Source organism: Pseudophryne corroboree, chromosome 8, assembly GCF_028390025.1.
Source record: "Pseudophryne corroboree isolate aPseCor3 chromosome 8, aPseCor3.hap2, whole genome shotgun sequence".
Lineage (NCBI taxonomy): Eukaryota > Metazoa > Chordata > Amphibia > Anura > Myobatrachidae > Pseudophryne > Pseudophryne corroboree.
In genome coordinates this window covers 6,790,402-6,806,511 of record NC_086451.1, presented here as the reverse complement: position 1 = coordinate 6,806,511, position 16,110 = coordinate 6,790,402, and the positions used below count along the sequence as shown (strand labels likewise).

At 50.3% G+C, this 16,110-nt stretch overlaps 1 protein-coding gene across 2 annotated transcripts in view; it reads left to right on the top strand.

The window, feature by feature from the left end:
* The first annotated feature begins 4,372 nt into the window (after window positions 1-4,372).
* The window catches only part of ADAMTS13 (ADAM metallopeptidase with thrombospondin type 1 motif 13), a 98,197-nt gene continuing 86,459 nt past the window's right edge, over window positions 4,373-16,110 (top strand). For both annotated transcript variants that reach the window (XM_063935849.1, XM_063935848.1), the window contains exons 1-9: window positions 4,373-4,563; window positions 6,115-6,178; window positions 6,922-7,196; window positions 9,676-9,814; window positions 10,109-10,257; window positions 10,331-10,414; window positions 11,597-11,715; window positions 12,530-12,676; window positions 14,089-14,223. In XM_063935849.1, coding sequence (XP_063791919.1) covers window positions 4,453-4,563; window positions 6,115-6,178; window positions 6,922-7,196; window positions 9,676-9,814; window positions 10,109-10,257; window positions 10,331-10,414; window positions 11,597-11,715; window positions 12,530-12,676; window positions 14,089-14,223 — 1,223 coding nt within the window. In that variant the 5' untranslated portion in view covers window positions 4,373-4,452. The remainder of the gene's footprint in view (window positions 4,564-6,114; window positions 6,179-6,921; window positions 7,197-9,675; window positions 9,815-10,108; window positions 10,258-10,330; window positions 10,415-11,596; window positions 11,716-12,529; window positions 12,677-14,088; window positions 14,224-16,110) is intronic.

Here is a 16,110-nt window from a genome sequence, read left to right as displayed (position 1 = left end):
AGAGGGAGAGACAGACTGTGGGCTGTGTGGGAGGAAGGAGAGAGGGAGAGAGACTGTGGGGTGTGTGAGAGGAAGGAGAGAGGGAGAGACAGAATGTGGGGTGTGTGGGAGGAAGGAGAGAGGGAGAGACAGACTGTGGGGTGTGTGGGAGGAAGGAGAGAGGGAGAGAGACTGTGGGGTGTGTGGGAGGAAGGAGAGACAGACTGTGGGGTGTGTGTGAGGAAGGAGAGAGGGAGAGACAGACTGTAGGGTGTGTGGGAGGAAGGAGAGACAGACTGTGGGGTGTGTGGGAGGAAGGAGAGACAGACTGTGGGGTGTGTGGGAGGAAGAAGAGACAGACTGTGGGGTGTGTGGGAGGAAGGAGAGACAGACTGTGGGGTGTGTGGGAGGAAGGAGAGACAGACTGTGGGGTGTGTGGGAGGAAGGAGAGAGGGAGAGACAGACTGTGGGGTGTGTGTGAGGAAGGAGAGAGGGAGACACAGACTGTGGGGTGTGTGTGAGGAAGAAGGAGAGAGAGACACACAGACTGCGGGGTGTGTGTGAGGAAGGAGAGAGGGAGACACAGACTGTGGGGTGTGTGTGAGGAAGGAGAGAGGGAGACACAGACTGTGGGGTGTGTGGGAGGAAAAAGGAGAGAGAGACACACAGACTGTGGGGTGTGTGTGAGGAAGGAGAGAGGGAGACACAGACTGTGGGGTGTGTGTGAGGAAGGAGAGAGGGAGACACAGACTGTGGGGTGTGTGGGAGGAAGAAGGAGAGAGAGAGACACACAGACTGTGGGGTGTGTGGGAGGAAGGAGAGAGGGAGAGACAGACTGTGGGGTGTGTGGGAGGAAGTAGAGAGGGAAAGACAGACTGTGGGGTGTGTGGGAGGAAGGAGAGACAGACTGCGGGGTGTGTGGGAGGATGGAGAAACAGACTGCGGGGTGTGTGGGAGGAAGGAGAGACAGACTGTGGGGTGTGTGTGAGGAAGGAGAGACAGACTGCGGGGTGTGTGGGAGGAAGGAGTAACAGACTGTGGGGTGTGTGGGAGGAAGGAGAGACAGACTGTGGGGTGTGTGTGAGGAAGGAGAGACAGACTGCGGGGTGTGTGGGAGGAAGGAGTGACAGACTGTGGGGTGTGTGGGAGGAAGGAGAGACAGACTGCGGGGTGTGTGGGAGGATGGAGAAACAGACTGCGGGGTGTATGGGAGGAAGGAGAGACAGACTGTGGGGTGTGTGTGAGGAAGGAGAGACAGACTGCGGGGTGTGTGTGAGGAAGGAGAGACAGACTGCGGGGTGTGTGGGAGGAAGGAGTGACAGACTGCAGGGTGTGTGGGAGGAAGGAGAGACAGACTGCGGGGTGTGTGGGAGGAAGGAGTGACAGACTGTGGGGGGTGTGGGAGGAAGGAGAGACAGACAGACTGTGGGGTGTGTGGGAGGAAGGAGTGACAGACTGCGGGGTGTGTGGGAGGAAGGAGAGACAGACTGTGGGGTGTGTGGGAGGAAGGAGAGAGGGAGAGACAGACTGTGGGGTGTGTGGGAGGAAGGAGAGACAGACTGTGGGGTGTGTGGGAGGAAGGAGAGACAGACAGACTGTGGGGTGTGTGGGAGGAAGGAGTGACAGACTGCGGGGTGTGTGGGAGGAAGGAGAGACAGACTGTGGGGTGTGTGGGAGGAAGGAGAGAGGGAGAGACAGACTGTGGGGTGTGTGGGAGGAAGGAGAGAGGGAGAGAGACTGTGGGGTGTGTGAGAGGAAGGAGAGAGGGAGAGACAGAATGTGGGGTGTGTGGGAGGAAGGAGAGAGGGAGAGACAGACTGTGGGGTGTGTGGGAGGAAGGAGAGAGGGAGAGAGACTGTGGGGTGTGTGGGAGGAAGGAGAGACAGACTGTGGGGTGTGTGTGAGGAAGGAGAGAGGGAGAGACAGACTGTAGGGTGTGTGGGAGGAAGGAGAGACAGACTGTGGGGTGTGTGGGAGGAAGGAGAGACAGACTGTGGGGTGTGTGGGAGGAAGAAGAGACAGACTGTGGGGTGTGTGGGAGGAAGGAGAGACAGACTGTGGGGTGTGTGGGAGGAAGGAGAGACAGACTGTGGGGTGTGTGGGAGGAAGGAGAGAGGGAGAGACAGACTGTGGGGTGTGTGGGAGGAAGGAGAGAGGGAGAGACAGACTGTGGGGTGTGTGGGAGGAAGGAGAGACAGACTGTGGGGTGTGTGGGAGGAAGGAGAGAGGGAGAGACAGACTGTGGGGTGTGTGGGAGGAAGGAGAGAGGGAGAGACAGACTATGGGGTGTGTGGGATGAAGGAGAGAGGGAGAGACAGACTATGGGGTGTGTGGGATGAAGGAGAGAGGGAGAGACAGACTATGGGGTGTGTGGGATGAAGGAGAGAGGGAGAGACAGACTGTGGGGTGTGTGGGAGGAAGGAGAGACAGACTGTGGGGTGTGTGGGAGGAAGGAGAGAGGGAGAGACAGACTGTGGGGTGTGTGGGAGGAAGGAGAGACAGACTGTGGGGTGTGTGGGAGGAAGGAGAGACAGACAGACTGTGGGGTGTGTGGGAGGAAGGAGTGACAGACTGCGGGGTGTGTGGGAGGAAGGAGAGACAGACTGTGGGGTGTGTGGGAGGAAGGAGAGAGGGAGAGACAGACTGTGGGGTGTGTGGGAGGAAGGAGAGAGGGAGAGAGACTGTGGGGTGTGTGAGAGGAAGGAGAGAGGGAGAGACAGAATGTGGGGTGTGTGGGAGGAAGGAGAGAGGGAGAGACAGACTGTGGGGTGTGTGGGAGGAAGGAGAGAGGGAGAGAGACTGTGGGGTGTGTGGGAGGAAGGAGAGAGAGACTGTGGGGTGTGTGGGAGGAAGGAGAGACAGACTGTGGGGTGTGTGGGAGGAAGGAGAGACAGACTGTGGGGTGTGTGGGAGGAAGGAGAGAGACAGACTGTGGGGTGTGTGGGAGGAAGAAGAGACAGACTGTGGGGTGTGTGGGAGGAAGGAGAGACAGACTGTGGGGTGTGTGGGAGGAAGGAGAGACAGACTGTGGGGTGTGTGGGAGGAAGGAGAGAGGGAGAGACAGACTGTGGGGTGTGTGGGAGGAAGGAGAGAGGGAGAGACAGACTGTGGGGTGTGTGGGAGGAAGGAGAGACAGACTGTGGGGTGTGTGGGAGGAAGGAGAGAGGGAGAGACAGACTGTGGGGTGTGTGGGAGGAAGGAGAGAGGGAGAGACAGACTATGGGGTGTGTGGGATGAAGGAGAGAGGGAGAGACAGACTATGGGGTGTGTGGGATGAAGGAGAGAGGGAGAGACAGCCTATGGGGTGTGTGGGATGAAGGAGAGAGGGAGAGACAGACTATGGGGTGTGTGGGATGAAGGAGAGAGGGAGAGACAGACTATGGGGTGTGTGGGATGAAGGAGAGAGGGAGAGACAGACTATGGGGTGTGTGGGATGAAGGAGAGAGGGAGAGACAGACTGTGGGGTGTGTGGGAGGAAGGAGAGACAGACTGTGGGGTGTGTGGGAGGAAGGAGAAACAGACTGTGGTGTTTTATAGTGCAGCAAATGCCTTTGTGCTTTAATATATAATCTGAGGGGGCCCCAGAGATATCACTGTACCGGGCCCCAATATTTCTGTTGCCGGCCCCGGGGAAGAACAATGAAGCAGATGTTTAGTTTGCATGTTGTGTTAATGGTGTCGCTTGGCCGGTGGTTGATCAATACATCGCTGACGTTGCTGGGATCATGACAGCTTGTTGCGTAGTGGTAGGTATTATTTGTTCCCTGTAGATATTGCAACACTTTATTGATTGGATTAAGCAGCGTTGCGTTCTACAGAGGAGACTACAGAATAACGGAGCAGGGATTCTCCCACGCCTTCACTTTCTGGAACGCTGCCTGTCGTCGCCACCTGAACCCCAGCAGCATGTCAGTCATGCAGCGGTGCTTGGGAGCAACATCGAAGCCTCAGACCTGCGCATGCGCACATCCAAAAACATCAGTGATTGTGCGCAAACATTGCGCTTAGGTACATCTGTGAATTAGACACTGCAGACCCCTCATGGCGCCATAGAAGGTTAATAATTATAATAGGTGATGATTTGTTGATAAGCTTTTGCAAGGTAATGAATGATTTTTTGTGCAAATTAGCTGCTAGGGGGCAGTGTTCAGCTGGAAAGACTGATATCTCCTTGTGCATTACATTAAGCTGCACTCACCCAGAGGAGAACGGATTATTTTCTATACCTATCTAGAAGATTTAATGAAGACTTTTTCCTGTGTATATGAAAATGAGTGTGATTCCAGGTGCCCCCGTATTTCCAATGCCTGTAATATACTTACTAGAAGTTGTGCAAGCGCCAGTCCTGCCCAGCCCCCTACACACACATCCTCCCTCCCTCCACCTTCTGTGACTGATCAACCACCAAAGGTGGATTTGAGGTGTCCTGCTTCAGCTGCTCTGCCTACGTCCCTCTCACATGCAGTATATGGAATGCTCTTCTCGCTGGCAGAGATGCGCCAACCTCTCCTCCTGGTACTCGCCCTGCTTGTACCCTCCTCTGGGCTCACCCATGGGCCCCCTGTGTCATGGGACACAACCGAGGTACTTGCCTGATACAACTGCATGTGTACATTTCCCTGTGTGCTCCCAGCTCTGGGAATACGACCTTTGCTTTCGTGTCTCTTGTGCTGGACGCTGAATATTGTCCAGAGTTAGCCACAGGTTAAAAAACTGGGTGGCTTTTATTTTGCCGGATAAATTAGATTGCAAGCTCTGCACAATAGCTCTGTCTCTTTAGTCTTTCACGTCATCCAAGATTTATCATATCAATGCCTGTTTCTTTATCATTATCAGCTGAATTCTTTTATAAATGTTTTTATAATCTCATTTCTATATGTGTAATGTACAGCATAGTAATATGTCATAAAGAATAGCCGTCATAAAAACAGAAAATATCACACATAGGGGATCATTCCGATTTGATCGCTAGCTGCATATGTTCGCAGCGCAGCGATCAAGCTAAAAAACGGCGGTTCTGCGCATGCGTATGCGGCGCAATGCGCACGCGCGACGTATGGGCACAACGAATGATGCAGTTTTGCACAGGGTCTAGCGATGCATTTCAGTCGCACTGCTGGCCGCAGAGTCATTGACATGAAGTGGGCGTTTCTGGGTGGCAACTGACCGTTTTCAGGGGGTGCTCGGAAAAACGCAGGCATGCCAGGGAAAACGCAGGCGTGGCTGGGCGAACGCTGGGCGGGTGTGTGACGTCAAATCCGGAACTGAATAGTGTGAAGTGATCGCAAGCGCTGAGTAGATTTTGAGCTACTCTGAAACCACACAAAACATTTTTGCAGGCGCTCTGCGATACATTTGTTCTCACTTCTGCTAAGCTAAAATACACTCCCAGTGGGCGGCGGCATAGCGTTTGCACGGCTGCTAAAAACTGCTAGCGAGCGACCAACTCGGAATGACCCCCTAAGATGTCACTGAAATCGCTGGAATGAGGTCAACCTTACTTTGTTGACGTTTGAGTGATGTTTTATTTATTTATTTTTTAACAATATTGACAATGTATCAAACATCTTGCTACATATTAAAACTTGGGAAATTTAGCTGATATTTTATTGTAATTAATTATTTTTAAAAATATTTTTATATATTATAAATTAATATTATCAAGTTTGCTATAGATAATTCTGGTATTATTCACTTTTATTGTTATTATTAATCTTACTCTGTAAATGGGCGCTGCGGATCCCTTGTGTCGCCATATAACGGGTAATAATAATAAGCACTGTACTATGCTTTTGTACTTTTTTTTACAAAAATGTTATAATTATTTTTACTCTTTTATTTTGTTCTTGCTACTTGGCAATAGTATATATTTTTTCGTTGTAAGAATATATTCAATAGTTATAAATAATATTGTTCACTTACGTAAAAACATTAAATAATGAATTACATTTTTTAAACTGAATTACAATATAATTATTTTTTATTCTGTCATTTGTGATGTTATTTTATTACCAATTTAATGAGTATAAATGTATTTACATTTTAATGGGGAAAAAGGGAACAGGATTATATAGTAATATTATTTATATGGTATCTTACATGGAATTATTATGCCTCATTTTCTCCCGCTTCTAGATGTTCCTGAAAACGTTGCATCCTGAAGATTTAGTTTTGTATTTTGGCACGGAACACGTTCCAGGTAAACTCATAAAAAGTATTCAATTATTTCTTTTTCTAGACATCTGTGTGTGAGAACAAATGTAATAAAAGTTGTACAGCAAACATTGTGCTGTCCTGAGAAACGGCGGTCTTCCGGTAAAGTTGCTCATAAAATTGTTGGCTATGGCCCTCATTCCGAGTCGTTCGCTCGGTAATTTTCATCGCATCGCAGTGAAATTCCGCTTAGTACGCATGCGCAATAATCGCACTGCGACTGCGCCAAGTAATTTTACCATGAAGATAGTATTTTTACTCACGGCTTTTTCTTCGCTCCGGCGATCGTAGTGTGATTGACAGGAAATGGGTGTTACTGGGCGGAAACACGGCGTTTTAGGGGCGTGTGGATAAAAACGCTACCGTTTCCGGAAAAAACGCAGGAGTGGCCGGAGAAACGGGGGAGTGTCTGGGCGAACGCTGGGTGTGTTTATGACGTCAAACCAGGAACGACAAGCACTGAACTGATCGCAGATACCGAGTAAGTCTGAAGCTACTCTGAAACTGCTAAGTAGTTTGTAATCGCAATATTGCGAATACATCGGTCGCAATTTTAAGAAGCTAAGATACACTCCCAGTAGGCGTAGGCTTAGCGTGAGCAACTCTGCTAAATTCGCCTTGCGAGCGATCAACTCGGAATGAGGGCCTATATTTTTAGAGATCTGATTGAATTTCTTTTCTGAGAATAATGTGTAACTAAAAAACATTTGGTTTTTTTCTTCTCTGCAGAATCCGACGTAGATCTGGCTAATCTGACGTGCACCAGCAGTGAAGACCGTGAGGGTTTATCCCCGTCCTCCTCTGTACATCATTGCATCCTGCAGGGAACTGTGCACAGATACATCTTTAGGCTCCAGGAGGGAGAGAGGCCCGTTATCACTGAGCGGGTTATCAATGTCTCTCTACACCATCTGAGGCGATTCCCGAAGGCCTGTGGGTCAGTGGGCGCCATTCTGCATCCTGGAGGAGGAACATCGGTGGTCACTTATTGTGAAGGGGAACTGGTGGGTTACTGTAGAGTATTGCCAATGGGCCTGATTCTGAGTCACAAGCAACTCTGAAGAGATTCAGTATGCCGGCCGTGAGCGGAAGTCTACTGCGAGAAGAGTATCGCCCGTATTCTGAGTGCATTGATCTCTGCGACAGCTCTCTGTTCGCTAGTCATCACTATTATCACCACACTGTCACTAACCAGGTTCTAGTCTGTCATTCCCAGTATGCCGCTGCCATATTTACATGGGTTGCATTGTTCCTGGCCTGTCCCAGCATTCCTGGTTGATACTGAGCTGGCTGCATGAGCGCAGCCATGTTGTTTCCAGGTCAGGTGAACACACCTTCCAACCAGATCCTGCAGCTGCGCTCACATGACTCCTGCTTCCAATAGCAGACAAGCGCTCCTTATTTAAACCTGCACCTGTGGCTCAGTCCCTGTCGGAACAACCCTCTTCCTGGTGTACTCCTCTCTAACCCTGGTCACCATGTGTGATTGTCTGTATCCAGCAGGGCTGTTGTAACAACGTTGTAGGCCCTGGGCAAAGCAATGTACTGGGGCCCCTACCCACCTATTCATGGGAATAAATGAAAACAAACCTATAAATTACCCCTTCTGACGTCTCTCCACATGCTTCCATACAGTGAGTGGCTGTCAGCACTTTGATTGGTGGATAGCTCTAGCCATCCACCAATCAGCATGGTGACTGCCATTCCCTATCTGGCTGCAGGCTGGGAGAGGATGCTGCACCCTGTGTGTAATATGCGTGTGTGTCAGAGCGGCTGAGCAGCATTCTCTACCTGCCTCCTAAGAACCTCCTGAGGCACCAGCCCGGTTGGGGGGTGGGGTAGGGGGCAGATGCCCCCTGGCCCAGCTCTCCCCTATGCGAAGGCCCAATGAATCATGGGGCACTGGTAAGCTGCCCAGTGTGCCTATACATCAAGATGGCCCTGACCCAGCCTATGCCGGGGCTCCTATAGCCACCACTGCTACCACCTGTCTGCCTTCAGCACATCCACTGTCAGCCCGTGCCAGAGCTCCTCATTATTGCCTGAGTCTTGTCGCTCTACCTGTTCCCAGTACCGTTATCACCAGCAGGTGCCATTACTCCTGATACCAGCTGCATCCAGCACTGCTGTCTCCAGCGCCTCAGCACCAGTGTCCCCAGCGCCTCAGCACCAGTGTCCCCAGCGCCTCAGCACCAGTGTCCCCAGCGCCTCTGCACCACTGTCCCCAGCGCCTCTGCACCACTGTCTCCAGCGCCTCTGCACCACTGTCTCCAGCGCCTCGGCACCACTGTCTCCAGCGCCTCTGCACCACTGTCCCCAGCGCCTCAGCACCAGTGTCCCCAGCGCCTCTGCACCACTGTCCCCAGCGCCTCTGCACCACTGTCTCCAGCGCCTCGGCACCACTGTCTCCAGCGCCTCGGCACCACTGCCTCCAGCGCCTCGGCACCACTGCCTCCAGCGCCTCGGCACCACTGCCTCCAGCGCCTCTGCACCACTGTCTCCAGCGCCTCGGCACCACTGTCTCCAGCGCCTCGGCACCACTGTCTCCAGCGCCTCGGCACCACTGTCTCCAGCGCCTCGGCACCACTGTCTCCAACGCCTCGGCACCACTGTCTCCAGCGCCTCGGCACCACTGCCTCCAGCGCCTCTGCACGTCCCTGCACGTTGTGTCACTATCTGTATCATCAGTACTCAGCATCTCAGCAAGTATACATCGTAACCTATACCAGCTTCTGAGATAGACTCCGACCATTGATGGCACCATTAATGGTGGTGATGGTGAATTGTACTTTTGGTTCATTGATTGGTTGCCGAGGCCTGTGCTGAGTTCCTGGTGGTTGAGTCAGCCCTGGGTGCTGAGGTGTGGTCCTGGGGCATGTTCCTAGATTAGGAGACACCTCTTAGCTTGGGTGGCACTTGATATGCCGGCTGTCGGGATCCCGGCACTCAGCATTCCGTCGCTGGAATCTGGTGAGTTCCATTTCCCTGGTTCAGTAACCATCTTGGGCCAGAGTCATTTCTTCTTGTTGGTCCATGCTGGTTAATGAGCAGAAGTTATATACAACCTTCCAAGTTCCTAATGTCCTCTTCAGACCAGCATCAGGGTCCTGACTCGGATCTGAAACTCCAGACCGTGACATACATACACTTACCCCATGCCAGGTGAAAGAAGAACAAGTTAAAGAGTCGTTCCCTAAGCGTACGCATGACTCAGAATAGGGCGTAACTCTGGCTGCACGCAAACCAGACACTTCTCTTACATGTCCGGTAGTGCCCATTTCACAGGTGGAGAGAAGCAGATGAGATGCATTGGGCTCAGAATGGCTCAGAGATACGCAAAAATGTATGTGCTTGCTGCGCAGTCTGCAAACAATCGCTAGATGCAGCCGCATTCGGTTTTGTGTATGACTCAGAATCAGGCCCAAAATATAGAAAGCAATTATCATGTATACAACAACCAGTAGTCATGTTTTTGTTCATCAGCGTGGCTTTATCACCGTGGACGGGGAGCAGTTTTCTGTTCAGCCCGTTAAGAAAAGGCATTTACTAACGACTCAGAAAGACGTCCCATGGAGCCTTCATATCATCTCCCGAGCAGGAAAGGCGCCCACAGAATCCACAGGTACCAGAGGCAGCAGAGGCACTGGTTGGGGGGAATGAACCATTGAAATATTAATCCAGTATTGGCTGCTGGGAATGTTCCTATTTTGTGTACACTCCATAATACTCCACAAAACACGCCTCATTTCCCTGGAATTATCTTAAACGCAGATGCAGTAGGGTTTAGTGCACCACAATGAACCTGTCATAACATTTCATCGATTGCATTGTTCTCCAAAAACACTGGTGAGTTCAGTTTCATTTATGTCTGTAACTAATGGTAACGCCTGACTTCCTTTCTCCACACGTCCTGCAGCCCCAGTCATTGTTCCCGGTGTCCATCGACTGGAGAAGCGAGCAGCTGTCAACGTGAAGCACTTGGAGCTTCTAGTGGTCGTGGGTCATGATGTCTACCAGTTCCACCAAGAAGACACGGAGAGATACATTCTAACCAACCTGAATATCGTATGTACACAGTTTTGGTTCTCTGTCACGTAAGCTGGCCTGGAGACAACGAGCTCTGTATGTTGTATTTCAGGGGGCAGAATTACTGAGAGATGTCTCCCTCGGAACCACATTCCGCGTTCACCTGGTGAAGATGATCATTCTGATGGAGCCTGAGGTATTGGTTTCACATTAGGGGCACACTGACCTCAAAACATATCTGGTTGTATTTAGGAGAGGGGTTTGGTGTACAGGCTGTTGGGTTTGGGAATTCCTCCACCCTGCTTACTCTTTGCCATTACCTCCATGACTGAGCCCCAATACCTTGTACTGTGTAGGGCAGGGCTGGCCAAACCAGTCTTCGAGATCTACCAACAGTTCACATTTTCCAGACCACCTAGCTGGTGTCGTCATTACTAATTAAAATGCGCTGCATTAATTCCTAACTGACAATTCTACAGATCTCCAGGAGGCCTAGAAAACATGAACTGTTGGTAGATCTCGAGGACCGGTTTGGCCAGCCCTGGTTTAGGGTCTCCGATGAAATCAGGCTGATGGCCCAATTGCCAAGTTGACCATAGAAAAGTTTCCAAACTTTAGACAAAGTGCCGTCACCAGTAGGACTTTCAATGTAAGTGTGTCGGTTCCTGAAGCTGGCGATGATGCCACAATAGGCAGGACAGAGACAGGCGATTCCGCCACCCAGTTGGGCTTCAGGCTTTCCGCCGTATCACATCAGGAACCTCAAGAACTCAGGACTGTGGGAAGAGGACTATAGGGGAGACTACACACAGATGGGATCAGATATAAAGTTGTGGTTGAACTGGCGGATAATGGTGGTCATTCCGAGTTGATCGCATCCCGCAACTTTTAGCTGCTGCTGCGATCAATAGTCCACGCCTATGGGGGAGTGTATTTTAGCATAGCAGGGCTGCGATCACTTGTGCATCTCTGCTAAGCTAAAAAAAAATTCAAGCAGAAGAAGAGTAGCTCTGGACATACATACCCTGTGCGACGATCTCTGCGATGATGGGCCCGGCTTTGACGTCACTCCTCCGCCCTCCGTTGTCCTGGACACGCCTGCGTTTTACTCACCACTCCCCGAAAACGCTCTCCAACGGTCCGGATCTGCCCCTCCACGCCTCCTTGCTGTCAATCTTCTTAGCGGTCGCTGCTGCGACCGCTCCCGTCGGAAGCTGTGGCGTATCCCTGTCGCCGGGCAACGTCGCGCACGCACCCACTGCGCATGCGCATTCCGCACCCGTTCGCACAGCAGCGAACAACCGCTGCGTGCGGACGGGTTGGAATGACCCCCATTGCCTTAAAGCTTATTCTAACGCAGTAACCCTTCTGCCACCAGGAGGGAATCCAGATCAGTGCCAACCTCACGTCCTCCCTCATGAGTGTGTGCGAGTGGAGCAAGAACCTGAATGGCGACAGCGACCCCCAACACGCTGACCTTACCCTATACATCACCAGGTAAGCTCCTGTCCCCCATAGGAGACCGTGCACAGGATAAACATAATAAAAGAAAATGTGACTTATGTTTTCCCAACTGACCAGGCATTATGGAGACACGCCTGCCGATAGTGGGTAGGGTAGAGGTCCTACAAGTCACTATGGCGGCTGCCCAGTGGCAGTGGTCCAGCCCAGGTGCCAGTCATACTCCCTTCACACTGAGTCCCGCCTTCAACCTGTGTCTGACAGGAATACTGGACACATGGTGGTCCCATGTGGTCGCCGTTAACAATGGACGCTTGGAGATAACGTCATCTCAACGTGTTCCAGAGCCCGCCAACCAGCACCTTTCAGGCATGGTCCAGGTCATGCCTTTCTCATCACAGGATACCCGGGTCGACCCTTTCACACTGAGCCAGGTCCCGAGTGACGCCGGTTGCCCCAGCAATAACCCGGGTGTTCCTCACGGTGTGAAAGGGGTATGAAAGTGTTCACAGAGAAAATCAGCAGCCAATGGGGGAGATGTGTCAAGCTTACAAAACAACGGTGAAGTGGGAAAATGGAAGTGTTGCCCATGGCAACCAATCAGCTCCTACCTATCATTTTATAGACTGTATTTGATAAATGCTAGCTAGGAGCTGATTGGTTTGCTATGGGCAACCTGTTGTCATAGCCGTTGTTTAGAAGGTTTGGTACATTTCCCCCTCATTTATGCGGCAGTGTAATCAGTGGTCTGAGCAGGAGAAACCCTAATGCCCTAATAAATATACAGCTATGCACTAACGCAGTGTATCGGCCCCTCAGCATTCTGTGCTTCTGTCCTCTCTCACCGAAGGTTCGACCTGGAGTTACCAGACGGAAACAAGCAGGTCCGAGGGGTCACCCAGCTAGGAGGCGCCTGTTCTTCCTCCTGGAGCTGCCTCATCACCGAAGACACCGGCTTTGACCTGGGCATCACTATGGCACATGAGATTGGACACAGGTGACAGACCCACCAGAATATAAACCAGAGATGGTGTGTGAATTGCTGAGGGCAGAGAGGTCTCCTCAGGTCATTCAGTGCACCAGGCACAGAGGTGGTGTGTGAATTGCTGAGGGCAGAGAGGTCTCCTCAGGTTATTCAGTGTCCCAGGCACAGACAGTGCTGAAAGTACGGGCTGGTACGGTATACCATTAAGAAATATGGTTGTGGTACACAGTACAACCTGCCCACCACTGGAGTATAATTTATTAGGGCCATTTTTGTGTGTGGGACATAAAACGGTGTCAGTGGCATAACTGTGTGTGGCATAATGTGTAATGGGCGTCATGGTGTGTGTGGTATTATATGTAAGGCATTACGGTGTGTGGCATAATATGTAATGCGCATTACGGTGTGTGGTATAATGTGTAATAAGCATTATGGTGTGTGGCATAATATGTAATGCGCATTACGGTGTTTGGCATAATGTGTAATGCGCATTACGGTGTGTGTGGCATAATGTGTAATGCGCATTATGGTGTTTGGCATAATGTGTAATGCGCATTACGGTGTTTGGCATAATGTGTAATGCGCATTACGGTGTGTGGCATAATGTGTAATGCGCATTATGGTGTTTGGCTTAATGTGTAATGCGCATTACGGTGTTTGGCATAATGTGTAATGCGCATTACGGTGTGTGGCATAATGTGTAATGCGCATTACGGTGTTTGGTATAATGTGTAATGGGCATTACGGTGTGTGGTATAATGTGTAATGGGTGTTACGGTGTGTGGCATAATGTGTAATGGGCATTACGGTGTGTGGTATAATGTGTAATAAGCATTACGGTGTGTGTGGCATAATGTATAATGGGTGTTACAGGGTGTGGCATAATGTGTAATGGGCATTACGGTGTGTGGGGCATAATGTGTAATGGGCATTACGGTGTGTGGTATAATGTGTAATAAGCATTACGGTGTGTGTGGCATAATGTGTAGTGGGTGTTACGGTGTGTGGCATAATGTGTAATAAGCATTACGGTGTGTGGCATAATGTGCAATGGCCATTACGGTGTGTGGTATAATGTGTAATAAGCATTACGGTGTGTGGCATAATGTGTAATGGGCATTACGGTGTGTGGCATAATGTGTAATAAGCATTACGGTGTGTGGTATAATGTGTAATAAGTATTACGGTGTTTGGCATAATGTGTTAGGGGCATTACGGTGTGTGGCATAATGTGGCCATGCCTCTATTGTCATGTAGCCACTCCCCTAGTTTCGTGTGACCACGCTCCCTCGTGACATGTGACCACGCCCATTTTTTTGCTATCAGTACCACTAAGAAAACATTTCTACTTGCACTACTGGGCACAGAGGGGTCTGCCAGGCCTTTGTCCTCGTATATTTATTCTTTGTTTCCCTCGATTGCAGTTTTGGAATAAATCACGACGGGGAGGGGAACAGCTGCAGTGGAAGTAATAGAATAATGGCGACTGAAGGGAGCCACAACAGCGTCCACCTCAGCTGGTCGCGGTGTAGCAGAGAGCAGTTCCTCCAGCATCTCAGGTACCCGCGTGGGAGCGCCCCCCTGTGGAAGAGAATTGAGCCGACAGCCTATATATTGCAGGCCAGGGAATCATGTCATCCAAAACTGCTTCTCTGATTCCAATATGTTTAACTGCATTTATAGATCTATTACCAGTTATTAATATAGCACACGCACATACCGCAGCGCTGTACAATGAGGATGTCAGTCACACCAGTCCCCGACAGTGTACGTGCCAGGAGGTGGGAGATTGGGCACAAAGCCATCTGCCAGGGCTACCAGTATTATAGTGATTCCCTGAAATACCCACAAAGGAGCCACATCATTTGTTTTGCAGAGCTGGGGTGATCTCTGGGGATCACAAACCAGTTTCATGGCTTTTAAAAATGGCTGCGGTATCTTCCCCTTGCACAACATAAACTCTTGTGATTGGGATGGCCCCACTCATCCACAGCACGCCGGAGGTTAGACTGAAGCAAAAAAAGAAGTTTTAAAAGTTGTATTGACTTTAAAAAACCTTCTTTGTCTTTCATGTGAATGTTTTTTGATATACTGTAAGAGTTACAGACAATGTTACCGTGTAGTTCTCTCTTAGGTCACTTGATACTGTTCCAACTTTACAAGGGGGTAATTCCGAGTTGTTCGCTCGCTAGCTGTTTTTAGCAGCCGTGCAAATGCTAAGCCGCCGCCCACTGGGAGTGTATTTTAGCTTAGCAGAAGTGTGAACGAAAGGATCGCAGAGCGGCGGCAAAGTTCTATTGTGCAGTTTTATAGTAGCTCAATACCTACTCAGCGCTTGCGATCACTACAGACTGTTCAGTTCCGGATTTGACGTCACAAACACGCCCTGCGTTCGCCCAGCCACGCCTGCGTTTTTCCTGGCACGCCTGCGTTTTTTCGAACACTCCCTGAAAACGGTCAGTTGCCACCCAGAAACGCCCACTTCCTGTCAATCACTCTGCGGCCAGCAGTGCGACTGAAAAGCTTCGCTAGACCCTGTGTGAAACTACATTGTTCGTTGTATTAGTACGTCGCGCGTGCGCATTGCGCCGCATACACATGTGCAGAAGTGTCGTTTTTTGCCTCATCGCTGCGCAGCACAGCAAACGAATGCAGCGAGCGATCAACTTGAAATGACCCCCTAAGTGCAGATAAAAGTTGTGTCATTTTGTCAATAGAATTTAGAGGTTCATGTTGGTATCCGGACTCCAGGTCGACAACAAAAAGGTCGATACACTTTAGGTCGACGCCAATTGGTCGACATGGGGAAAAGGTCGACATGGACAAAAGGCCGTCAGGGACAATGTCGACATGGAAAAGGTCAACATGAGTTTTTCACAATTTTTTTCCTATTTTGGAACCTTTTCATACTTAACGATCCACGTGGACTACGATTGGAACGGTAATCTGTGCCGGAGCGAAGGCACCATGCCCGAAGCATGGCGAGTGAAGCGAGCCATACGAGTTGACGCGGTGCACTAATTGGGGTTCCCCGTCACTCTACGAAGAAAACGACACCAAAAAAACATAAAAAACTCATGTCGACCTTTTCCATGTCGACCTTGGTCCTGTCGACCTTTTGCCCATGTCGACCTAAGGTGTGTCGACCAATTAGTGTCAACCTAAGGTGTGTCGACCTTTTTGTTGTCGACCTGGAGTCCCAGACCCGTTCATGTTACGCTACATTAGGGAAAGTGTAACTCCATATTGTGCTCCCTGTACTTTTATACAGTATAACCTAATACGTTTTATGATTAATTTCAGCAAACAATGGCCCTCATTCCGAGTTGATCGGTCGCAAGGCGATTTTAGCAGAGTTACACACGCTTAGCCGCCGCCTACTGGGAGTGAATCTTAGCTTCTTAAAATTGCGACCGATGTATTCGCAATATTGCGATTACTAACTA